Source organism: Salvelinus namaycush, chromosome 1, assembly GCF_016432855.1.
Source record: "Salvelinus namaycush isolate Seneca chromosome 1, SaNama_1.0, whole genome shotgun sequence".
NCBI lineage: Eukaryota > Metazoa > Chordata > Actinopteri > Salmoniformes > Salmonidae > Salvelinus > Salvelinus namaycush.
Window position 1 is genome coordinate 67877000 of NC_052307.1, and position 27527 is coordinate 67904526.

Sequence of the window (27527 nt, forward strand, 5' to 3'; positions counted from 1 at the left end):
TATCGTCAATATGAATTAAGCTCATCACTACCACCTACAGTAGGATCCACCCGAACCCGAATACCCGAGACTCCACCAGGGGCCCGAGCTGGTACGGGTCCAAAATTCTAAATTTTCCTTCTGGTCCGGGCCGAGTCATGTTTGATTGTCATTGGGTCTTAATGCAGATTGACCTGAGTGGACCTGAATGTACCCGACCACAGCTCTGCATGGCCTGTACCGTATTTATTTTACGCTAATATGGTGAATTTATTGACTTATAGAAGGCCTAGACAAAATATACAAAATATACAAATTAACCAGAGGAGCATCTTGGCTGATAAATATAATTATTTTGTCACTCGGGTCCAATCAGGTCTGGTCTAGACCTGGACCAGTTAGGGTATGGGTCGGGTCTAGGTCTGGTTGTTGTCGGGTCCATTCGTGTTTGGGTCTGATTGTCCTCAGGTCTGTTCGGGTCCAGGTCCACCTGGACCCGAACAGCGTTTTGGACCCGAGAAGACCTCTACTACCATCTTACATACAAATTGCTATTAAGTTCCATCAAGATTTCCATTTACCAGTATGCTATTTAGCAAAAATTGGGCTGCCCTTTAATCATTCAAGAGTTTCTGTGCTTACCAGGTGTTGAGAAGTGGAAGACAGTTGTGGGCTTTAGCGTTGTCGTAGAGGCCTGTGTTGTTGTTGTGGTCAGAGGGGAAGTTGTGGTTGGTACTGGAGTTGTGGTCACTTGACAAGGGGAAATGTTCCTGGTAATGGTTCCGTTCACGGCGCAAACAGCAACTATGCAGTTACCAATCCCATCTGTTGTATTGTAGAGGGTTGCTCCATATGGCTGTTGTTTACCATTATACAAGCATGTACAATCTGCAATAAAAACAAGTATTTTAAATTAGATTCAATCAATGTTGCTTTGGTCATTGCTAAATACTCTACTTTTATTTGATGATGTCATCCTTACCATTTACATTATAACTACAACTCACTCCAGTCATTGTGCAGGTGCTTTAAAAGAAGAACAATGATTTACATGTTTTAATTATTCACAGTTTCAAATGATATAGACATAAATGTTTTGTTCAAATTATTATCATAGAGGTATAACTAGTCAGGGCTTGGTAATAAAGTACTGTAAGTTGTGAAATGCATGGGGAGCAAGGCAAGTTTTCAGATTGCCATATAGCCATAATTGGCATCACTATGGAAAAACTAGCATGACCTTCCCATCTTAGACAAACCCCTTTACCACCCTCTTCCCTAAACTTTACGCAATACAGAAAACCTAATACTTTCACAGTTAGAACATTCAGAATATGCTCTGAAATAGCACAGATACTGTGAACTGAATTATTTAAACATACCATGTTTTGCAATTTGGTGCCGGAACATTCTGTCCATTGGTGTACTGGTTTCCTTCATAGTCAAAGCAGCCACATTGTTCCCTCTCCACACACTTCATTGTCTTCTCATTGAAGTAAGGTTGTGCCACAGGACAGTTAGGATAGCAGCCTGTAATAAGCAAAATAGCCAAGAGGTTACAAAAGGTCAAGTCTTGTTAAGGATAACAGTAGTCAGTGTAAATGTAGCCTGAGGCTGCTCAGACACACAGCATGTATATTTATAACCATTGTTGGGGTCAGTTTCAATTACAATTGATATTCAGAAGTCATATCCATGTGAGACAAAATATGAGTTAGATGATCATATCCCTACCTTCCAATGCTGGAATTAAACTAGAACAGTCTCCGGAAGGGTTTCTGCAGGTCTTCATACACTGAGCTCCACATGCCTTGTAGTGCCACTCACATTCTCCAGTGGGGTTGTAGTAATCACAGAACAGTGCTGTTTGTGGTGGACAAAATATGATGGGCAAAAAATAGTTCATTAATTGAACTAGAATAATGATCCCTTTTCATGATCAACTGTCCAATATGATAATGTGTCAACCTGGTCCAGTAATGAATTGACAAGTGCCGTAATGTAGTTGAAAATCACATTTAATGTTGATTGTGAAGAAACTTACGGCAAATTCGAGGGGTTCTCCAGGCTACGCATGCTCCAGCTTCATTGCAGGCCTTTGCATAAGCTGCCACTGCGGTACAGAAGCACTCACAGTCTCCACCACTGTCACAAGCACATGAGTCTCTCACACAAGCATCGTAGTAAGGAGAGGGGTCCACCTTAAATGCACAGCAATGTGTTGTAAGATATACAGAAGTTGCATGGTGAAGTACATTTCTTAGTCCACAAAAGACAAATCCACATATCTTACTAGTAGTGTATCCTAGTTGAATATATCCATACCTGGTTCTGGCAGGCTGCGAAGACATCACTCTTAATGATGCTGCACTGTTTCTGGGCCCAAGACGCTCTGTACGGGTTAGAGGCACATGGGTGCACTACAGCGGATACACTTGGGCAGCTTGATGAAACTTTCCAGCTGTTTCCAAATTCCACCGGATCAACAACTGTTGCCTGGGCTCTAGTGGTGAAGTCATTGTTTGCGTTGCCATCATAGTTTCCACACAGACCACACACTTGCCCCTGAAGAAAAGAGATCATGAATGAAAATGATTGATTTGGCAGGGTTCTACAAAAGTCTTGGTAATATCAGTTTTGACTGAATACTGAATTCATTTCTTCATCAGAGTATCTTAATGTACCTGGTATTGTGGGCTAAGCTTGATAAAGAGACTGGTCTTCTTGTCCCACATGAGGATTAGACCACTTTTGACTTCAATAACCAGATAATTCCCCAGAAGGCTGATCTGTTTAGGAAACTGCTCTTGTGGAGTACTCCTGACAACTTGAGCGGTCCCATCTGCCAATATGAGCTCACTGGTCTGTAATAGAGAAATATGTATTCATACATAACTTGGTCTAAAATCAGATCTCAACTTGATGTTTGGTTGATGATTTGTTGATTGTTCTTTACACGAGGGATGGAATGTACAATATTGTGTGAAGTCAAGTTGCTCATTACCCCCAGGAAGAGCTTGATGGTCTTGGAGCAGGTGGTGCCTTTAGTTCCACACGGAACGTTCTCAGTGAGAACTCTGAAGCTGCCACTGCCATTAGTATTGCCACAGTAGTCCTGTGCGAAAGGAAAATATTTTTAATATGTTTAAAATTCACACTTTTGAATGCTGATACAATTCTACCAAATAAAGAGACACAAACCTGAATGAGAGTGTATTCACAGTTTCCATTAAAGTTGAACCTTTTCTCATCAAAGGTGATATAGTGACCCTCTCCGTAGATTGCACAAACTCCATCACAAAGATGTGTGGTACACTGCCATTGACTGTCCTTGCAAGTACTGTGAACAACACACACATAATGTCATAAAAATTGCCTGACATTTTTTTCATTATTTGTAAGTCTGTGTTCTTTATGTTTTCTCCCCCTGAGGTGTAAGACACAAAACAGGCATACCATGTATTGCAGTCAACCTTAAGAGTCTCTCCAGCTTGGTAAGTAGCTCCATTGTGAGAACAAGGACAAAGTTCCTCCTTGATGCAGTCTCCGTTCCCATCAGACACCAGTCCAGTGGGGCACATACAACCTGATGTGCACTCTGTGCTGATCTAAAGGGATTGAACAAAGTGCACACATAAGTCATGGCAAATTAAAGAGATATGGACGATGTTTTTGTACACCGGGGGAGGAGGGGGGTGGGTATTTGACATAATTGAGATTCTCAAAAGTTTTTGTTCAGTCAACACAAAACTCAGTATAATAGTGACAGTATGTGACAATCCCATTTAGAGTGAATGGGGGACTCACACAGGTCATGTCCAGAGTTTTGCAGCTCTTCTGACACTCTGAACCTGAAGCTCCTGGAGGTGCAGTTGAGCAGTTGAAGAAAACCATTGGCAGTGTGCATACTGGGGATATATGAGAATACAAGTAAAAAAAACTATTTTCAATCCTCAAACAAGCAGAATATAATTATCATATATCCAGACATATCCACATTCATCATCATCATTAATCACATTGTCTTACATGAATTGCTTGAATCCTCTTGGTTAATTTCAAATGTACCTGTTTTGTGAAGGATGCATGTAAAGGGTTAAATCATATTAAGCCATATTTTTTATAAATAAATTGATCAATTAAATTAATAAATTGAAAGCAAAGATCATAAACTTACTAAATAGTCTTGCTCCCCCAGTGCAACTCAGTGTCCCTTGTCTGCAAGTACTGTAAAATAGTTACAGTATTAATAGTTATAGATAGTAAGATAATCAAATTAACAGCAAATATCATTATGACATGATTTAATACACAGTTTTGAATATATCCATGAAGTTTCATTTGTACTTGTATTTATTTTGGTCTCTTAGCTTTATATGTATCAAATCAAATCAAATGTATTTATATAGCCCTTCTTACATCAGCTGATATATCAAAGTGCTGTACAGAAACCCAGCCTATAACCCCAAACAGCAAGCAATACAGGTGTAGAAGCACTGTGGCTAGGAAAAACTCCCTGGAAAGGTCAAAACCTAGTAAGAAACCTAGAGAGGAACCAGGCTATGAGGGGTGGCCAGTCCTCTTCTGGCTGTGCCGGGTGGAGATTATAACAGAACATGGCCAAGATGTTCAAATGTTCATAAATAATAATAATAATCACAGTAGTTGTCGAGGGTGCAACAACTCAGCACCTCAGGAATAAATGTCAGTTGGCTTTTCATAGCCAATCATTGAGAGTATCTCTACCGCTCCTGCTGTCTCCTGCTGTCTTTATATGTATGAGGGAGGTTCTTACCAGGTGGCACCGTCTCTGCTGATAGTCTCTCCTGCAGGGACCACCGAGCCCTTGTCATAGCAGGGACAGTTGGTCGGGGCAACACACTGGCCAGCCTCGTCCATGTAGGTACCCTCTGCACAGCCACAGCCGTCCACCAGAACAAACTTCACCTGGCAAGATTGGTCTGTCATGCTCAGTGAGCGGCAGGTGCGTCCACAGCTGGTCATGTTGTAGGTATAAACTGTTTGACTGGGACAGGTGGCGAATTTATCTGAGAAAAGTCATTAGATATGAGTAGTATTAGCAAGATATTGATTTCCTTATATCTTTGTATTTGTGCAGTTTTCAGGTTATTTGTATTTAGTAACTACTGTTGTTGTTTCAGTAAAATCATTCTATTCTAATCAATTTAATCAGCACTCATTATAATGACACATTGCGAGAGGTCTCCATGGTGCCGTGCTGTCTACTCACTGCAGATAGTGTCTCTCCAGCCACTGAGCTGGATACCCTCGGCAGCACAAGCGTGGACATAAGAGGAGACGGCAGCACACATGCAGTCCTCACTCTTCTCACAGTTACAGCTGTCATACATGCAGTTCTGTTGGAAAAAGAGTCAAAGTGTGTCAAGACTATAACCTCATCACATAAGAGTTTAATGGTTTTACTTTATGATTGTATCCTTCTTAACTAACTTACGGTTTTGTAGGTGTCTGGTCTTATTTCAGAATGGCAAGGGGAGAACACTCCTTTAGGATCCGATAACATGGAACACCAGTGCTGGGCATATTTCTCTGTGAAAAAGACAATCATAATATCAACATAAGCATATACTATCTTATATAACTTTGTTATAATCATTCAAATAGTGATTAATCCGCAGGCTTAATAAATATGTACCATTTTCGATGCTCAAACTGCAGGGGTTTTCAAAGCTAGTCTTGACATCAGGGCAGCTGGCCATGGTTTTCCATGTGTTGGCAAAAGCTACAGCTGTGCCCTCCACCAATCCACTGATGACTCTGAACTCATCTGCCTGAACGTCATTGTAGTTTCCGCAAAGGCCTGTGGAAAATAATTGAAGTTATTTGATTTTTATGAATAGAGATACCAAAGAAAAAGGTATGAAACTGATGGATGAATCTGAAGCATACCACAGGTTGTTCCTTTGTAGGATGAGATGGCAGTTATGTAGATCTGCATAACTGGTGAAAGCTGGATCTGAAGTTGAACTCCAAGAGTTGTCTGGATAACAATGTAGAATGAGGAGGGCTTGAAGACGGTCACTTCAGCTGCAATACATGAAATAAATAGATGGACATCATTAAGGCTTCATCTAGTGAATATAAATAATATGGAGTTCATACACTGATCCACACTACAATTTAATTTGGCATTACAATGGATAGTCTCACCTGTATTGAGTGGGAGCTGAGAAAGAATCTGATTTACAAAAACACTTCCACATGACTGGACTCGGATCACCTGTGAATTAGATAAGATAATATATTTTATTAAATTCTAATTTGTTTCTATACATAAGCATTTTATGAGATTGCAAATATCCCAGCAATATTTGCCAAATCAGGGCAATTATTATTATTTATTTTTTTTTATTTTTTTTTTTTATCCCCTTTTCTCCCCAATTTTTTTGTGGTATCCAATCGCTAGTAATTACTATCTTGTCTCATCGCTACAACTCCCGTACGGGCTCGGGAGAGACGAAGGTCGAAAGCCATGCGTCCTCCGAAGCACAACCCAACCAAGCCGCACTGCTTCTTTAACACAGCGCGCCTCCAACCCGGAAGGCAGCCGCACCAATGTGTCGGAGGAAACACCGTGCACCCGCCCCCCTCGGTTAGCGCGCACTGCGCCCGGCCCGCCACAGGAGTCGCTGGAGCGCGATGAGACAAGGATATCCCTACCGGCCAAACCCTCCCTAACCCGGACGACGCTGTGCCAATTGTGCGTCGCCCCACGGACCTCCCGGTCGCGGCCGGCTGCGACAGAGCCTGGGTGCGAACCCAGAGACTCTGGTGGCGCAGTTAGCACTGCGATGCAGTGCCCTAGACCACTGCGCCACCCGGGAGGCCCAAATCAGGGCAATTTTAAATAAGGTTACTGTGTGTTTAGACAAAAAGTTTGAGGGATATTTATTTGCAAACCAGTATAATTAACTTAAAGAAGCGGTTTTGTTTGGAAATGAGTTGACAGGTCCTTGTATTATTTGCTCTGAAAAGTATTTGGAGAGTTGCCTTACAGTGGATCTGCTGGAGAGGGCTAGGGTAACAGCCCTCATACACGTCTCAGTGTCAGTCAACCCACACTTCACAATATCTCCCAGCACGGTGAATTCAGTTCCATTGCATTGCTGAAAGAAAACCAGCATGAGTTTGAAGGCAAAAACATGAAATGAGAGTGACTCACTTAAAGATTGACCCCTTTGGACACGTCTACATAACATATGGCTCACCTTTGCACTGAAAAGTTCTACTGAATGTTTTCTACTAGTTTCTACTTGCTTTGCTATACTGCACCACATGAACTGACCTTGGTCAGAATGTAAGAGCAGTCCCCATGGAAGGTGTAGGCTTTCCCATCATAGGTGGTGATGTGGGTTCCTCCCTCCACAGAGCAGGTCCCAGGACAGTCCTTGTCTGTACAGGCCCACTGACCACCAGCACAGGTGCTAAAGGGAACATTTACAGGCTCATCTCACAACTGCATTCATATGGTATTTTAGAAATATTTACATGCATTCAGTTTTAATAATCACACTGTAGAGTTTGGCATGATTCATGAAAATGAGGCATGGGATATGTGATGTTTAAATCAGATGATGTACTTGGCCTACCATTCTTTACAGTTGCTGGTGTAAGATTCTCCAGATTTGTATACTTGTCCATTGTGGACACAAAGGCATTCGCTCAATGGAATACAGCCACTGTTGCTGACATCATCAAAAACAGTACCTATTTGGTGAGAGATCAGGCATAATTTTAAGACAACATTCAGAAAGATTTTAGTTCCTGACAGAAAAGTATTCCTTTAAGAGATTGCTAAAACTGCATTCAGTAAGGAGTGTTATTCTAATGTTTACTTTACACAGAGAACTGCAATGACTCCAGGAAGTAACTGAGAAAAACATTCATTATTTACTCCTTCCTTTGTCACCTTATTTAGATACTTTGCACACATTGACATAATTGGTAAAGGTGTGGTGTTTTCATGATGTGCTTTAGGTAAGGTCCGTGGGGCGACGCACAATTGGCATAGCGTCGTCCGGGTTAGAGAGGGTTTGGCCGGTAGGGATATCCTTGTCTCAGTATGTAAAATGTAATAAAATGTATGCACTCTACTGTAAGTCGCTCTGGATAAGAGCGTCTGCTAAATGACTAAAATGTAAATGTAAATGTTAACTTGTACAACAGAGTTGTAGTGGTGTGGGGGCTGTGCTTTGGCAAAGTGGGTGGGGTTATATCCTGCCTGTTTGGCCCTGTCCGGAGGTATCGTCGGGTGGGGCCACAGTGTCTCCCGACCTCTCCTGTCTCAGCCTCCAATATTTATGCTGCAGTAGTTTATGTGTCGGGGGGCTACGGTCAGACTGTTATATCTGGAGAATTTCTCCTGTCTTATCCAGTGTCCTGTGTGAATTTAAGTATGCTCTCTAATTCTCTCTTTCTTTCTCTCTTTCATTATTTCTTTATTTCTCTCTCTCGGAGGACCTGAGCCCTAGGACCATGCCTCAGGACTACCTGGCTTGATGACTCCTTGCTGTCCTCAGTCCACCTGGCCGTGCTGCTGCTCCAGTTTCAACTGTTCTGCCTGCGGCTATGGAACCCTGACCTGTTCACCGGACGTGCTACCTGTCCCATACCTGCTGTTTTCAACTCTCTAGAGACAGCAGGAGCGGTAGAGATACTCTGAATGATTGGCCATGAAAAGCCAACTGACATTTACTCCTGAGGTGCTGACCTGTTGCACCCTCGACAACCACTGTGATTATTATTATTTGACCCTGCTGGTCATCTATGAACATTTGAACATCTTGGCCATGTTCTGTTGTAATCTCCACCCGGCACAGCCAGAAGAGGACTGGCAACCCCTCATAGCCTGGTTCCTCTCTAGGTTTCTTCCTAGGTTTTGGCCTTTCTAGGGAGTTTTTCCTAGCCACCGTGCTTCTACACCTGCATTGCTTGCTGTTTGGGGTTTAAGGCTGGATTTCTGGACATCACTTTGAGATATCAGCTGATGTAAGACAGGCTTTATAAATACGTTTGATTTGATTTGAACCTATGTGGTACCTAGAGGACAGAAGCAGCCGTCTGTACAGTGGTCTTCACACAACTGGCTGGCCTCTGGGTTGGAGCAGGTGTCAACACAGGGGCTTCCACACTCCTGGTACTCCATGTTGTAGGGGCATGTCTTATCTGAGAAAATAAACATTGTGATTAACTGTTTCCTTAAAATAGATTGTGAACATGATCATTTAGTGTTTGCTGGTCATGTTGAAGAGTATATGCATGCTTACAGCAGAACTGTTCAGTCCTCCATTGCTGGGGCTTCCCCCCTGCGTGAACACACTGACGGGAGTACTCTGAGATGGTGTTGCACAGGCAGAAGGAGTTGGTGCTGTTATCACAGTGGCACAGGTCTGCAAGGCAGGTCTTGATGAAGGAGTCCATGTCCAAATAATTAGCGCAGCTACTGAAAGCTGCACTGGAGAACAGCTGCTGACAAAATTCCTACAAATAGAGACAAACCACAAAAGGTTACCATATAGAAAACATTTGTTGGATCACATGGATTAATTGCTATTTCTAACTTCTATTAACATTGTTTTGTATTCTTCTTCTGTGGTTTGAATTGGAATACCTCATCTCCACAACTCTCCGCGGAAGTTAGCATAGGCTCCTCACAGACTTCCAGAGGGCCATCCAGTTTCCAGAGGTTTCCATAGTCAGAGCTAGAGAGTTTCCCACCTGCAACAACACAGACATTGACAATTAGCTTTTCCACCTACAGTATGTAATGTAGGTACATTTCAGTTTTGGCATTTTCAGAAATTATTTTACCATTGATGATGAACTCGTTGTATGTTTGGACTTCATTGAAGTCACCACAGAGTCCGCAGGTCTGGTTTCTGTACTTCTCGTTCATTTCAATCTGTAGAATGACAGGTGTTGAGTAAAAAAAATCTCATCCTGTTCAGCACCATTCACGTGTTCAGTCTTGGCTATCCTCCATGTTTATAACCTATCTTTTTGTTAGTCTTATATTAGGGAGTGACAGAAAATGTAATTCAAATCTACAAATATTTGCAAACACTTCATCAAATAAACATTGGAACATTAGCCTGTGTGTGTATAGGGTATACATCTTCACATATCCTGTTTAATTCATCCTCGTTCTTCAGGTAATTCTGCCTTTCAATGTTAATATTTTAGGAGGGGAGTAGACAGTGCTTCAGCCAACATGAGACAAGGAGCAGCAAAAAACAGGTGTCTCCCCCATCACGATCAACTGCTGATCATGGCCAATGAAGGCAAAGATACTATGCTTTTAATCTAAAGAAAAATGTAACATTATTAACTAATCAACCATTGAAGAGGAAAATTAGAGAAGCAGGTATTTTACCATTAGGGAGTCATCCTTGTTCCAAACAGCAACCAGCCCCAGTTTGGCTACGACCTTCACATTGGATGTAGTCTTCACGATGCTGACTCCAGACAAGCTGAACGGCAGGGTCACCCTTCAGGAGGAAGAAGATGTTTAAAGGTCGTCCAATACATTATGATTATAATTATTATTAAATTCCAGAATGTAGCACATAAAATCCCCAAGAGAGGTGCTTGCAGAATGACGAATCAGTCAAATGACAGGGAAACTCACGTCTGCCCATTGACCACAACAACACCCTTGGATAGCTCCACCACTACACCATCCAGTATCATGGTGATCTTGCTAATGGTGGGCTGGTTGTCCACCACCTGCCGCCTCATCTGGATGTTGAAAGCCTCATAGCTGCTCTTACACAGTGAGGTCACAACATGGTTGCAGGTGGAGGGGAGCTGGAAAAAGTCCCCGTCAAAAGTCTTGAAATGGTAGTTACCCCATGTGCTGCAGACCTGGTCATTGTGTGAGGCATTCACTCCTGAGGGACAAGAAAAACAAATGTCAGTTCCTTCTTAGCTTATTGATGGATACCCAGTCATTTATTCATTGTGCATTCTGTCAGTCATTTACCTGAAAGTGTGGGTATCGTTGTGATCATTGTCGGGATGATTGTTACACTTGTGGTAGGGTTCACTGAAAAAAAGCAATTCATGAGTATTTTACAATATTATATGAACATTCCGGATAGAATTCAATCATTGCAGATTTAGATTGTTGCATTGCGCTTTTAGAAGTGTATTTGATTTGCACAGCAGTATGTCCAGGCGAAGGGACATTTGAAGCATGATGTGACCCATTCAATATTGACAGTGAACCTAAGGCTCCATTAAATCCGTATCGCCGAAGTTCAGTGCTATCGTGCAATTTAATTTTAAAGGGAATGTTCCTGCGTTCGCAGAGTCTTCTGTGCCTGAACCACAGTACTTTGATGCTCTATGAATTGCATAGGTGTGGTCAAAGCTTTTGGAATGCTCAGCCCTGGCTGACAGGTCATCCGACAAATAAAACGAACATGAAGATTTCTTAATCAAGTGTCATCTGCTTTGTAAACTAAACACATTGAATTCCGATGACTGTTCAGTTCCTATTTTACATATTTAGGCATCAGATGTTCCCTGTCAGTATTATTTGAGCAATATCAGACATTTGACATACTTACCAAAACTGTTATTTTAAAGATATGCACTTGAGTTTTGTCTGTATTCTGTTCTTGTTTTTGTTCCTGATCAAAAACAAATTCTAAAGTACCAACACACACCCAGTGGGGGGAGTGCTTTATGTATTTATAACACTATAAACTATGTTACAACCACTCATGATAACAATCATTAATGATAACGATTTCTAAAAGGTTATAGATTTTTCACCACAAATGTGTAACATTTTCACATTTAGACGGAAACAATCTAAAAGAAAAAGGTCTCATGCACTGAGGCTAGGAAACACTGTCACCACCGATAAATCCGCGATAATGGAGAATTTCAAAAAGCATTTTTCTACAGCTGGCCATGCTTTCCACCTGGCTACCACTACCCCGGTCAACAGCCCTGCACCCCTCACTGCAACTTGCCCAAGCCCATTTCTCCTTCACCCAAATCCAGATAGCTGATGTTCTGAAAGAGCTGCAAAATCTGAACCCCTACAAATCAGCAGGGCTAGACAATCTGGACCCTCTCTTCCTAAAATTATAAGCCAAAATTGTTGCAACCCCTATTACTAGCTCGTTCAACCTGTCTTTCGTATCGTCTGAGGTCCCCAATGATTGGAAAACTGTCGCGGTCATCCCTCTCTTCAAAGGGGGAGACACTCTAGACCCAAACTGCTACCGACCTATTTCTATCCTACCCTGCCTTTCTAAGGTCTTCGAAAGCCAAGTTAACAAACAGATCACCAACCATTTCGAATCCCACCGTACCTTCTCCGCAATGCAATCTGGTTTCAGAGCTGGTCATGGGTGCACCGCAGCCACGCTCAAGGTCCTAAACGATATCATAACTGCCATCAATAAGAGACAATACTGTGCAGCTGTATTCATCGACCTGGTCAATGCTTTCGACTCTGTCAATCACTGCATTCTTATCGACAGATTCAACAGCCTTGATTTCTCAAATGACTGCCTCAACAGGGCCTGTTGTCCGGACCTCTGGCAGTCTCTATGGGGGTGTCACAGGGTTCAATCCTCGGGCCGACTCTTTTCTCTGTATACATCAATGATGTCGCTCTTGCTGCTGGTGATTCTCTGATCCGACACCATTCGGTGTACTTCTGGCCCTTCCTTGGACACTGTGTTAACTAACCTCCAGACGAGCTTCAATGCTATACAACTCTCCTTCCGTGGCCTCCAACTGCTCTTAAATGCAAGCAAAACTAAATGCATGCTCTTCAACCGATCGCTACCCACACCTGCCCACCCGTCCAGCATCACTACTCTGGACGGTTCTGACTTAGAATATGTGGACAACTACAAATACCTAGGTGTCTGACTAGACTGTAAACTCTCCTTCCAGACTCACATTAAGCATCTCCAATCCAAAATTAAATCTAGAATCGGCTTCCTATTTCGCAACAAAGCATCCTTCACTCATGCTGCCAAACATACCCTCGTAAAACTGACCATCCTACCGATCCTTGACTTCGGCGATGTCATTTACAAAATTGCCTCCAACACTCTACTCAGCAAACTGGATGCAGTCTATCACAGTGCCATCCATTTTGTCACCAAAGCCCCATATTCTACCCACCACTGCGACCTGTATGCTCTTGTTGGCTGGCCCTCACTTCATATCCATCGCCAAACCCACTGGCTCCAGGTCATCTATAAGTCGTTGCTAGGTAAAGTAAAGTCCTGCCTTATCTCAGCTCACTGGTCACCATAGCAGCACCCACCCGCAGCACGCGCTCCAGCAGGTATATTTCACTGGTCACCCCCTAAGCCAATTCCTCCTTCGGCCGCCTTTCCCTCCAGTTCTCTGCTGCCAATGACTGGAACAAACTGCAAAAATCACTGAAGCTGGAGACTCATATCTCCATTACTAGCTGAAATCACCAACTGTCAGAGCAGCTCACAGATCACTGCACCTGTACATAGCCAATCTGTAAATAGCCCATCCAACTACCTCATCACCATATTATTATTTATTTTATATATTTTGCTCCTTTGCACCCCAGTACCGCTTACTTGCACACTCATCTTCTGCACATCTATCACCCCAGTGTTTAATTTGCCTTACTGTAAGAATTTTGCCACTATGGCTTATTTATTGCCTCACCCCCATTACCCTACCTCATTTGCACACACTGTATATAGACTTTCTCTTTTGTATTATTGACTGTATGTTAGTTTTTTCCCTGTGTAACTCTGTGTTGTTGTTTGTGTCGCACTGCTTTGCTTTATCTTGGCCAGGTCGCAGTTATAAATGAGAACTTGTTCTCAACTAGCCTACCTAGTTAAATAAAGGTGAAAATATATATATATTTTTTTATAAACAAATGTGTATAAGTAACAGAACTAGGATGAAAACTTCAATGAATAATGTAATCATACGATCGTAGGAAATGTGTGTGCTGCCCTAAAGCAGAAAAAAGGAAAACCGTTATTACTGATTGAGTAAAAACTGCTACTGTATGCCTACTGTTGAATTCTTCAAAATGCATGTATAATACATGTAATCACTTTTCTGTGTGTTTGTACATTTCTGAATAGCTAACACATAAATATTTTTGATAATGAGATGTTACATTAAATATATATATATATATATATATATATATATATATATATATATATATATATATATATATATATATATATAGAGAGAGAGAGAGAGAGAGAGAGAGAGAGAGAGAGAGAGAGAGAGAGAGAGAGAGAGAGAGAGAGAGATATTATCAAATCTGAAAGTCACCTTCCCTTCTGATTTAGGCTAATGAATGAATATTCTACCAACCTGTTTGTGTTGATTTGATCAGTAGTGCCAGGCATATCAGCCTCCATATCGGTGTATCCTTGGTTGTCCCCATGGTGATCCTGTGGGTAGTGAACAGGTCCTACACAGGTGATATGAGAGAGGTGCTTAGGATGGATCTGGTTTTTATAACCACCTGTATTTGAGGAGGGACCTTAAAGGTTAACACAAAGGTGGGGCCACCGGTTAAACATGACTCAATGACGACTTTAAAACTTGAATGTTCTGTCTTATGAGGTTTTTTAGTACATTAAGCATGAGCATTTACATACAGATTTAGCTATTTTTATTAAGTGGGTTCATAATGTCCTTTATTATAGACCTACACATCTATATTGCACAAGAGAAGTTACTTAATAGTCTTATGTGATTCCATTTTTACAAGGAGAGGTGTCTTCCTTCCTCATCCAGTATCTATCTCAGGCAGCAGCTCCACTCCAGTGGTTTAAGCATTTGGTATTGTATTAGGATCCCCATTATCCCAAAAGCAGCAGATACTCCTCCTGGGGTCCACAATTCAATACATGCTTTTTCTTTACGTAATGTATATTTTAATGTATAATTACAGATACATTCATTATAAGTAGTGAGATTTGATAGAAAAAGGTGCATCTCCATGGCCATCCCAAACTCTGGCAATGTATAACGGATTAATAATACATTAATCCACTTTATTGGCTCAGTATCTTGAGCACACATTGTCCAAATGCAAACATTTGTCTCTCTGCTGTTGCTCAAAGGAGTCATCCTACTAATTGTATTCATAGTTAGTATTCATGGACTAGTGTGACTCACGAAGCTGATACAGGAACTGCATCCTGATAAAAAAATTATCCATTGTTTTCAAAATAATTGACACTGATGTGAAGAAATTCACAACTATTATGTTAATCACTTCAGATTTCTTATATGGCCACTAAGTCTATCAATAGTATCAACCTACTCTTTTTGGTTTAAAAATGTTAATTCAACAGGACTGACTAGTTGGGAATATATGCTACATACCCCCTATGCTGTTGCAAAATTTACTTTTTTAACATATGTGTTGAGTAGCATATCTACATTTTCCAAATGTATGTTTGAAAATGTAACATTCATTTTTTTGTCAAACCATCCCTGTTCAATTGGTGGTTGTCATTTTAGGCTTATGGTTATTAAGTTTAGACACACTAAGCATACATTTAAGTCTCAACATACTGGAAATATGCTCCATTTTCTTTTACTAAACATAAATATCACACTAACCGACCAAAATGTAAACATTTTACTAAAAACCCATTAAAGAAGTTTGCTCTACCTGCATGCCTGTAACGGAGATGCAGGGAGTCGGAAGCAGGTGCAGTTGGTGAGTTTAATAATAACGAACATGGAGAGATACAAAACAAAAGAAGTGTCTGGACAAGAAAACAGAACCAATACTGCTTGATGAGTGCGGCTACAGAGTGCTAGATAAAGGGGAAGTAGTCAAGATAGTGATGAAGTTCAGGTGTGCATAATGATGAGGCGCAGGTGTGCATAATGATGGTTGCCAGGACCGGTGGTCCAGGTGGATGCCGGCCAGGGGGACGGCCCCGAGTGCAAGGAGCAGGCCGATCCGGATGGCGAAGGTGGAAATCTCGGGATCTAGAATATCATCCACCAGGACCCAACACCACTCCTCTGGACCGTACCCCTCCCAGTCCACCAGGTACTGGAGCCAGCCCCCATGACATCAGGAATCCAGGAGGGATCTGATGGCATAGGCAGGGCTCCCCTCGATGTCCAGGGGAGGTGGAGGGGTGTCATGGGGGACGGCATCAGCCAGAACACCAGAAACCAACGGCCTGAGGGAAACATGAAAAAGGGTGAGATCCGGTAGTTAGTGGGGAGCTGTAACCTATATATGTTACCTTGTTGACCCTCCGGAGAACCTTAAACACCACAAACTGGGGGCTCAGCTTCATACAGGGCAGGCGGAGTGGGAGGTTCCTGGTGGAGAGCCAGACGCGAACACGGGAGCCTCACTGCAATGGTGATCCGACTGCTCCTTTTGGCGGAGGATGGCATGCTGGAGCCTCACCTGGGCATCGTTCCAAACCTCAGTGCGTCTGAACCACTCATCTACCGCAGGAGCTTCGATCTGGCTCGGGGTCTACAGAGCCAGGGCTGGCTGGTATCCCAGAACACATTGGAAGGCAGTCAGCCCGGTGGAGGAGTGACGCAATGAATTGTGGGCGTACTCTGCCCAGGAAAGGAATTGGGCCCACTCCCCCTGCCAGTGACTCCTCAGGAACCTCCCTAGCTCTTGGTTCATCCTCTCCACCTGCCTGTTAGACTAAGAAGTCAGGCTGACCATGACCCCCAGCTTCTCCGGAAGATCAGTGCTAGAAGACCTCCTGGAACAGTGCCTCAGCAACCTGGAGAGTGGCAGGGAGACCAGAGAGAGGGATAAAACAGCAGGATTTAGAGAATCTGTACACAACCACCAAAATGGTGGTGAAACAGAGGGGATATCAGTGACAAATCAATATACAGATGAGACCAGGTACGCTGAGGCACAGGAAGGGGAAGGAGTTTCCCTGCTGGAGCGTGCCAAGGAGATTTAGTTTGGGCACATACGGAACAGGAGTTGACATAGTGAGTGATGTCCTGTGCCAAGGTGGGCCACCAGTAGTTTCCAGAGATTGAATAGTGCAGGTGATACCAGATGTCCAGCGACAACAGCTGTGCATGCCCAGGTCCACAGCCAATCCATTATCCCTGTGGGAACATAGGTGCGTAGCAGGTGCGGGTTCCCTTTCCAGGGCCTGGCGAATGTCCACATCTATGTCTCAGAGCATGAGGCCTACGACTCAAGTGGGTGGAATTATGGGTGCACTCAGGACAGGAACCTCTCCCGAATCGAAGAGAAGGGACAGGGCATTGATGTTCTTTGAAGCTGGGCAATATGTCAGAGTGAAGTTGACTCTAGTGAAGGGCCTACCTTGCTTGGCATGGGTTCAGCCGCCTCCCTGTCCGTATGTACTCCAGGTTCTGATGGTCAGTGAGGATGAGAAATCCTTGGCGCCCTCCAGCCAGTGTCTCCACGCCGCTAATGCCAACTTCACCGCCATGTGGTTCCGATCTCCAACATTATAGTTTCTCTTTGCAAGAGGCAGTTTCTTTGAGTAAAATGCACATGGATACAATTTCTGTGGATTACCTTGTCATTGGGACAGGAGAGCCCCCACATCCACTTCTGAAGCATCCACTTCCACCACGAAGGTAAGGGAAGACCCCCATGAAAGGGACAAAAACGAATGGCAACTTATTGGCATTGGACGAACCATATACACAATCGCAAATACCACTCAAATGGACGGCAGTTCATCAAAACCATATTGCAAGCGGAACATGGCAAATGCCAAGTGTCATCCGGGGGGCCGAGGCTGTTTCAATGCACCTAGTCTTGTGATTCTGGGACTTTTCTAAATGTAATTTTCATGACGTTCAAAATGAATTGAAGTTATTGCAAATGGACGAGGCGGTTTCTCTGCTTGAGAACCTTCTAGAGCCACATAACTCACCGTGCACTACCAATTTAAGCTCTAGAACAGGTTTCTAAAGTTTCAGAGCTCTTGGTCCGACAGATCTTTGATGGTGCGTATGCTGGTATCTATTGCAGGCTCAGTGGGTCTGTAAGCCCCACACTGTGTTACTCCATCCTGGCTGTGTGTGTGTGTGTGTGTGTGTGTGTGTGTGTGTGTGTGTGTGTGTGTGTGTGTGTGTGTGTGTGTGTGTGTGTGTGTGTGTGTGTGTGTGTGTGTGTGTGTGTGTGTGTGTGTGTGTGTGTGTGTGTTTTCTTTTCTTGGACATCTGATGGGAGAAATAACTGATTTACAGTTCATGATGGTTGCCTAATCACACATATGAAATTTTGGAAATATGTGAACTTTTTAACCCTTCGAAACAGCCCCTATGACCCGAATTTAAGGCACTGCCAGTTGTCACAGGAAGATGGAAGTAAACACATATCCTCATTGGGGTAGGCTTTTATAGAATGCTGAGTTTCAAGTCTTTACGTTAAGAACTGACTGGTTTATAGAGGGTTGAATGCAGTCTTTTCCCTAACTGCAGATTGTGACATCAAAACATATTTTAGGGTGAATTTAACCACTTCCAGGTTGCTCCAGGAAGCTTAGAATCAACACAGGTAATCCTCATAGTGGCCTGATGGATTGTCATCGAAGACAGTTTGATATGGCAATCATAACCCACATAGGCTTCAGGTTGAAGTTAAGGGAGCAGGCAATGTATTCCTATGGGGAGAGATGTCATTGTAAACTGTTAGATGAAAACACCCTGTTTTCACTGTTATGGGTTAATTCCACACGGTCAAGGTTTGCACAGATCGGGAGGACTTTAGGCACGTTCCTGTGGTTGAATTGTGTTTCTAAACTTAATGGTTCTGCCACTGTCACCCAAAAGCACCTCAAAATTAGGCCAGGCTTCATTTTGGGCTTACTTTTTTGCACAGTCGCTGCGGTCAAACCGAGCGAGCTATGGTCAAGTGGGGCATCTCGTTGAACTCGACACTGCCTAGAGACTACGGTGATGCCATTTTAGGCTCTGTGTGTCTTTAAGTCCCACACTATGTCACTCCAGTGGTGCAGAGCCTGCATGCAGATCATTGGCACAGTCCCAGGGGCTATGAGGAGGGAGACAGATGGCAAGGGTCTTGGAGAAAACCTCCCCCAGGTCTTGATATACCTACGGGATGTTGAGCTGAAGGGCCGATGCTCCCAAAGGAGGTTATCCAGACGGATGGCCATCGCGATGCGTGCATCCAAGGAGAAGGTGTCGTCTTGGCATGCCAACTCCGTCTGAACCTCTTCGCGCAGTCCCCCCCCCCCCCACCCTTTACCCTCCAGTGGATGATCGAAGAAACTTCTGAACAGAGCCATGAACCTCTCGTAGGAACCCAGCTCCTCCTCTCCCAGACGGCCGTAGCCCACACCAATGCCCGTCCGGTCAGCAGGGAAATAACCGTGGCAACCTTGGACCTCTCGGCGGCGAGGGCTCCCATCTGACAAACGATATAGAGGGAGCACTGGAATGGAAAGCCACATGATTTAGATGGAGTCCTATCATGTTTGTCCGGGAGGGAGAATCAGGAGTCTCTGACCTGGGCGGGGGCACTGGATAGGCTGGGGTACTGGCTCGACTCGTGGTAGAGAATCCTACTCTAGTTGGAGGTGACGCCCCTCGGGTAATGTCAAGGCGTTGAAAAACGCAGAGGACCTCATCCATAGCCGTCCTCAGTGGCACCATCTGGTCGTGGTGTTGGCGAAGTAGGTGTCCCTGTTCACCGACCATCTGGGAGATGTCTTGATTACCTGCTGCTTCCATTTGCTGAGGTAGTATTCTGTAACGGAGATGCAGGGAGTCTGGAAGCAGGTGTAGTTGGTGAGTTTAATAATAACGAACATGGCGAGATATAAACCAAAAGCAGCATCTGGACCAGAAAACAGAACCAATACTGCCTGATGAGTGAGGCTACAGAGTGCTAGATAAAGGGGAAGTAATCAAGGTAGTGATGAAGTCCAGGTGTGCATAATGATGGTTACCAGGTGTGCGTAATGATGGGTTGCCAAGACCGGTGGTTAGTAAACCGGCGACATCGAGTGCCAGAGCGGGAGAAGGTGTGACAATGCCTATCCATATTTCATTTTACATTGACACTAATTTATTTTAGCAACAATGTACAGGTAACTGACAAAATAAGGGAAACACTTGAGTAATTGAGGGACACAATTATATTGAAAGCAGGTGCTTCCAAACAGGTGTGATTCCTAAGTTAATTAAGCAATTAACATTCCACCATGCTTACGGTCATGTGTGTATCAGTCAACAGATCTCAACCCAATTGAACACTTGTGGGAGATTCTAGAGTGGAGCCTGAGACAGTGCTTTCCACCACCATCAACAAAACACCAAATTATGGAATTTGTCATGGAAGAATGTTGTTGCATCCCTCCAATAAAGTTCCAGACACTTGTAGAATCTATGCCAAGGTGCATTGAAGCGGTTCTGGCAGCTCATGGTGGCCCAACGCCCTATTAGGACACTTTATGTTGGTGTTTCCTTCACTTTAGCAGTTCTGTGTTCAAACCAAGCAAAATACTGCTTGGTTTTCCTGTGATGAATGTAACACATGACATGAAATATTGTACCGTCAGTTGATCAACATTTGTTGAAGAATTGCCTTTTTTTATTAAGTCAATCATCCAACTTGCCTAGGGATTTTATGATATATTGCTAACAGAGCCGACCTATGTGTGAAATTATCATATCTGCATATGATTATGTCTACATTAATCTGTTATAGGGTTGAATCTGTTGCATGTTTGCAGGTTAATACTTTTCGTATTTGACCTATCTTTACATTGGACAATGGGATATTCATAGTGGTCAATCTGGAATCTGGAATTCAGACAGACCTCAAATCTCATTAACCCAAATTGTATTACAATGTACTGATTTATGACTGATAATTGGCCCAGCCTTTAAATGTCTTTCACACTGCCTAGGCTATGGCATATGCCCTTGTGTCTACACCCCAGGTGGTTTCTTTCCTAACAAAGCCTTCACTGAATAGCCTATCCATCCTTCCCCACCCATCCCCACCTAGGTCTTGCCAGAGGCTGTGTGCGGCTCCACCTTACCCAAAGGCTTCAACAATGTTTGATGATTTTAGCAGCTCTGGGTTGCGTATTTGGCTGCTCTATCGTCATAGCTATACTTGGTTTTTGTATAGAACCATTATTACACAAGCTCTGGGTAAATAGATTGAGGTTGAGAGTGAACTCAATTCAGCGTACAGAAGTAATATTATACAGAGCAAGTTGATGAGCACTCTGAATAACTCAAACAAACTGTGATGATTTATGGGTGACAGCTTAATGTTAAGTGTAACTAAAGGTTAGATTGAGGTAGGTTGATACAGGAACCTTTATGTAAAAGTAAGTGTAATATTAAAACATGTTGAATAGAGTGGGAGAAATGACTCAGGATTAACTATCCAGGGTGGAGCACACAGTTGAGCAACATATGTTTACTGTTTATTGGCTATATAGGCTAGTAAAGAGAAGTTCCCTACAACACTATGTTTGAGAAATGTTTACATAAAAAAATATATATATTGCTTAATTATTTGACCATTATATTATTTCATGGGTATTTTACTGTGCCTGGTCTAATTATGTCACACATAGGACCCACTTCCTATGAGCTCGGAGTTCCTTTTTGATGACTTGGCAGCAAGTATACAGTGCCTGGAGCTGGGTAAAACTAATAAACAGTCCTAGTATTATGGCCTTTGGGCAATGGGGTCCCTATTAAGTTGACCCTACCTGTTTTACTGCATACTTTTAATCTCACAGAAATGTTGTTAACCTTCTTAGGTGGGACTTTCAATGTTGATTTAGCGTCAATACAATTATTGATCTAATTACAAATTAAATGTATATCTAATCAACAGTGACACCATGGCACCTCAAGGCATAACCTTCTAAATATCTGTCATGTCCTGTCCATGACTTTGATTGAAATCAATGTTATGTTTGTCAAATGCCTTGACTGGGATGGTCTATTGAAGGGCCCATTATTCCATAATCCATCATTCTGTTTCAGGTAAGGTGTTTCAAGAAACTGTAGAGAGTATTTCTCATTTTAAAGAGCCTCAACTAACCAAAATCTGTAAAATGTCCTTTTGGACACCAACATTTGTTATACTAGTTGTAGACAAGTCAGTACAACATGATCATGTTATAAAGCAGGTAGAGTGCTCTTTTCTGCAATATTAGTTTTGATTTGAATCAAGTCTATTTCACATTTTAAGATAAGTCATCTGTAACAGTGGACTGGTTATAATAGCAAAAGAGGTCTATAATTTCCTCCAACTAAGGTGGGAACCTTCCCATTTCTGTTCACGCAGTTTGACAAACACTATCAAAAACATTTGAAAGAAATCGTTTAAGTGCATAATAATACTGTGTTTGTTTTATGTAATCACGCATACCCCATGTATTTCCATTTGTTTTATATAATCACACATGCCCCATGTATTTCCCTTAGTTTTATATAATCACACATGCCCCATGTATTTCCCTTTGCATTTGTAATATGAGAGGACATTTTGTACTTTATACACTTGGTACAGTTAAAATGAAATGATCTGGTTTTTATTTTTGGTGAAACCAAAGGACTATTATTGCCCAGACAATATAGTTTCTATTTTGTATACTTTATTTAATATGGGAGATGAGTTAGGACAAATACTTTATTAGTCCATCAAAGATGAAAATGTGTCTTTAGTACTGTATAGGGAGGAGCACAGGGTCAGCCACAGTGCTGTCCCTGGATATATCTAGAGGTTAGCTAAGTAAGTTGCTCAAGGACAACAGTAGGAGGTGGTGCCAGGGATCTGAAACCAGCAACCTTTAGATTTCTGATCCGTTTCTCTAAACTAACACCATCTCAAATTGAAATAAGTGTTTGACACTTTGAATTGTGGTTGTTTGTCTGGAAGAGGATAAGTCATTGTTGAACTGGGTGTCTGCAATCAAATATTTCCCAACTGAATTTCAAAAGGAATGAAAACAAGAATGTGGTATATATGCATAGCCTATTGCCAACTTTATTTATGTGTTTTGAATGGCTAAAACAAAATAAACTGAATAAGAAGCTGAAACTATTTCTCTTACGTTTAGCAGATTACTTTGCAGGAAAGTGAACAAGTTGAACGTAAATAGAGAACTAATCTAAGCAGTAAAGGGATGGTAGTGGAGAGTCATTCATCTTCTCCTGCGTCGTGACCTTGTGACCTGGGTCGCCTCTGGGGTCACGCACTCTGTCCTCTGGCAGCCACATTTATTGATGTGGATGTAGGAGTGGTTGAACTTTGACCCGTCTGGGCAGATCATCTCCACTTCCTTCTTGGTGGTGGATACTTCCCGACAGCAGGTACAAGAGCGCTCCATCATGTTGGCCTCAAGAGAATACCTGAAAACAGAAAGGAGAGGCGATGTCATTATGTGGAAGTAATGATGGTAGCAGTTGTAATTATATAACATTGGCTGTGTTTACACAGGCAGCCTAATTCCGATCCTTTGACCAATCAGATGAGCTCTTTTGACAGTAATTGGGAAGAATATCAGAATTGGGCTGCCTTTGTAAACACAGCCATTGTAACATAACATATTAGTGAAAATATATGTTGTAGTTTGCATTTAGACAGGCAGCCCAATTCTGTTTTATTTGGAGGATTAATGTGTTAGTGTTCCTGAAATATGTCAGTAATGATCAAAATACTCACATGGCATAGGTGCCACAGGATCCACCGCATGTTGTCACTTCCACCTCGTTTGCAGACTTGCAGCCATTGCTGTCCAGGTACACTTTTCCCTTTGTCACGTTGCATGCCTTAGTTATTGGAATACCTGCACACAAAACTGACATTTTCAAATTAATTAACGTTAATCATCCTGAGGACCATGGCAATTGCTAAAACAAGTATACACTTACCACGCTGCACATTGGTCCGACATTTCATACTCCTCTTCAGACGAGGACGAAACCCGTTACAGTGGTATTATCTGGCAGCATAACCACACAGCTTGTCTGTACACACTTCCCACAACACTGCCCAGGAACGGCTTGATGATCATAGCCCTGAAAGGAAGAAGACAGACCAGAGAGGAGAAAACCTTTATGATCTCTCTTATACCAATGTGTGATCCTGGTAACTCACAAGTAATTACACTTATCCAGTAGTAGCCCAATAGTGGACACATAGGAATCAGGGTTATTATAATATTTTGAAATTGCTAAGAACTCATCAAATATTAGACTAAGTTGGTTAAATTACATATGAGGCCAAAGTGTGTAGATGTGTCAATAGAGATCACATACCTGCTGGCAGTGAGTGTCACATTCAGTAGGTTGACACTCAATGATATGTAGATGGGTTTGGGCATCCACCCTGTCACCACACACACACAATTCTTACACTTGTCCTTGGGAACATTGGCACCAGGCTGGAATGAGAAAATACAATATTTCAATGGAAAATGTATAAATTGAAACAATTTTTGTGTAATATCTAATCTAATACATGTCTAATCTCTTAAAAGGATTGCAAAAAAATATTGTTGGCACCCAGATAGATGCCTATAATTGCTTAATGGAGGGTTTTAATTTGTTTAGATTGACTTCATTTTTTATTAATTTATGCAAGTAAAATAACATTGTCCTCTTTTCATAAGTTAAGTTCAAAATTGTTGATAGTGTAGACGTGGTGGGACTGGCCAAAATGAGCATCGCATAGAATGCATTCTCATCTGATATTCAGTGTTGTTAAACACACAGACATACATTGGCACTGTGGGGCAAAGAACATGGAAAATCATTCAATACTGCAATTAACATATTGGGATTTCTATGGTATGCACACCCACATGCACTCAAGCACATGCAGACGCATACTCACTGCATTGATACGTTGGGCAGCAGACTCCCATAGTTGCCTCTGTCTCGAATCCGACTGGACAAGTTATCTTGGAAGCAGAGCATCGTGTGACATCACACTATGTTTGGAAAGAAACAACTATTGTTTAAAAAAATATGCAAATGGCCACATTGGTTGGATATATTAGGTAATCACCAAAAATGTAAATGTTTTTACAGAGTTGTTCCAAAGCCCCCATAAAGAGCATATTATCCAAAGAAGTCACTCACTGCATTTGTCCTTTTGACAACAGTCAACGGTTTCTACGACCTTAACTTGGCCCTCCTGATCACAGGTGAGAGGAGGTTGATGTTGGCATGCCACAGGCTGACACTGGATTTCCAGACTGTACAGGTCACAAACACAATCCTGGCAGTTGCTCACCCAGGTCTCATTAGCCTGCAATGAGGAACATTTTAAGCATATCAAGGTTTGTATGGACACTACCAGTACAAAGTTCAATCATTCAGTGTGTGGAATCCTAAATTACTGAAGCGCTTTGAGGTTCTAAGAAAAGCGCTATAGAAATGTAAAAATTTATATTATAATTATTTTTACTATTGCACACCTTATTATACACGATTGTCAAAGGTGAACTACTCACATGATGTGACTACCCACAATATGTGTATGTCATTAACTAATAGTTTCTCTTCCCTGCTAAAACCTGTGAGAGAAATTCTATCAATGTTACCTGTTTTCATTCTCCATTTGCCAATGGGCAAATATCTGATGAACCAAAGAGAAAAAAATTGAAGTACATTCCACTACTTAGTTTTGATAATGTACTGTATGTACCGGAAGCACTTGATAAAATCTATATAAATCAATATAAACCAAAACCCACACCCAACCCAAGTATCTGTGAAAAATGCTGTGGTAAAACATTTTGTTTTTTGTTTTTTTACAAAAAGCTGAACCAGCTTTCAAAAGACAATTACAGTAGCAATGAACAATTAACACTTTGTTCTTCCCAAAGTGAAGGTCAGCAGGATGTAGCTACTATCACAGCACAATACTGTAAGTCACCACACCCTCAATATACAATGCTGTTATTTGACCATTCTTACCACAGCTGGGGATACAGCTGGGGATACAGGATTGAGGTCAGGGCTTTGTGATGGCCACTCCAATACCTTGACTTTGTTGTCCTTAAGCCATTTTGCTACAACTTTGGAAGTATGCTTGGGGTCATTGTCCATTTGGAAGACCCATTTGCGACCAAGCTTTTACTTCCTGACTGATGTTTTGAGATGTTGCTTCAATATATCCACATACTTTTCCGATGCCATCTATTTTGTGAAGTGCACCAGTCCCTCCTGCAGCAAAGCACCCCCACAACATGATGCTGCCACCCCCGTGCTTCATGGTTGGGATGGTGTTCTTCGGCTTTCAAGCCTCCCCCTTTTCCTCCAAACATAACGATGGCCATTATGGCCAAACAGTTCTATTTCTGTTTCATCAGACCAGAGGACATTTCTCCAAAAAGTACGATCTTTGTCCCCTTGTCCGGTTGCAAACCGTAGTCTGGCTTTTTTATGGCGGTTTTGGAGCAGTGGCTTCTTCCTTGCTGAACAGCCTTTCAGGTTATGTCGATATAGGACTCGTTTTACTGTGGATATAGATGTTTTTGTACTTGTTTCCTCCAGCATCTTCAAAAGTGCCTTTGCTGTTGTTCTGAGATTAATTTGCACTTTTCGCACCAAAGTACGTTCATCTCTAGGAGACAGAACACGTCTCCTTCCTGAACGGTATGACGGCTGCGTGGTCCCATTGTCACGGCTGCTGAATGAAGTGGACCAAAGTGCAGCGTGGTAAGCGTACATATTCCTTTTATTAAGAAAATGACGCCGACAAAAACAATAAACAATACAAAAACAACCGTGAAGCTTAAGGGCTATGTGCCACAAACAAAGACAACTTCCCACAAAGAAAGGAGGGAAAATGGCTACCTAAGTATGGTTCCCAATCAGAGACAACGATAGACAGCTGTCCCTGATTGAGAACCATACCCGGCCAAAACATAGAAATACAAAATCATAGAAAAACAAAACATAGAATGCCCACCCCAAATCACACCCTGACCAAACCAAATAGAGACATAAAAAGGCTCTCTAAGGTGACACCCATGGTGTTTATACTTGCGTACTATTGTTTGTACAGATGAACGTGGTACCTTCAGGCGTTTGGAAAATTCTCCCAAGGATGAACCAGACTTGTGGAGGTCTACAATTTTTTCTGAGGTCTTGGCTGATTTCTTTTGATGTCAAGCAAAGAGGCACTGAATTTGAAGGTAGGCCTTGAAATACATCCACAGGTACACCTCCACTTGACTCAAATGATGTCAATTAGCCTATCAGAAGCTCCTAAAGCCATGACAAATTTCTGGAATTTTCCAAGCTGTTTAACGGCACAGTCAACTTAGTGTATGTAAACTTCTGACCCACTGGAATTGTGATACAGTGAATTATAAGTGAAATAATCTGTCTGTAAACAATTGTTGGAAAAATGATGTCCTAACCAACATGTCAAAACTATAGTTTGTTAACAAGAAATTTGTGGAGTGGTTGAAAAACGAGTTTTAATGACTCCAACCTAAGCGTATTAA

General features: G+C 42.2%; 1 protein-coding gene across 1 annotated transcript; it reads right to left on the reverse strand.

The window, feature by feature from the left end:
• Nucleotides 1-617: 617 nt before the first annotated feature.
• LOC120052709 (mucin-5B-like) lies at nt 618-24984 on the reverse strand. Its single transcript, XM_038999786.1, has 32 exons — nt 24902-24984; nt 23230-23415; nt 19749-19777; nt 19277-19438; nt 19003-19060; nt 16284-16362; nt 15949-16084; nt 10649-10910; nt 10394-10508; nt 9832-9922; nt 9632-9738; nt 9288-9501; nt 9061-9186; nt 7611-7728; nt 7307-7445; nt 7017-7127; nt 6172-6241; nt 5911-6048; nt 5657-5821; nt 5456-5550; nt 5231-5357; nt 4775-5027; nt 4165-4206; nt 3787-3898; nt 3436-3587; nt 3181-3319; nt 2984-3094; nt 2664-2843; nt 2305-2544; nt 2024-2180; nt 1407-1509; nt 618-714 (listed from the first exon to the last, which is right to left on the reverse strand). Exons 1-32 carry the CDS (start codon nt 24982-24984, stop codon nt 618-620), a joined length of 4197 nt encoding a protein of 1398 aa, XP_038855714.1.
• Nucleotides 24985-27527: the final 2543 nt, after the last annotated feature.

What these genes read in the sequence shown, in the direction of transcription:
- LOC120052709 (XM_038999786.1), bottom strand. Translation starts at nt 24,984, where the DNA reads ATGCTCTGCTTCCAAGATAACTTGTCCAGTCGGATTCGAGACAGAGGC. An exon ending in CCCTCTCCAGCAGATCCACT is followed by an intron (nt 6,242 to 7,016) that starts GTAAGGCAACTC and finishes TCTAATTCACAG; the next exon opens with GTGATCCGAGTCCAGTCATG. An exon ending in TCGCAGCCTGCCAGAACCAG is followed by an intron (nt 2,181 to 2,304) that starts GTATGGATATAT and finishes TGTGCATTTAAG; the next exon opens with GTGGACCCCTCTCCTTACTA.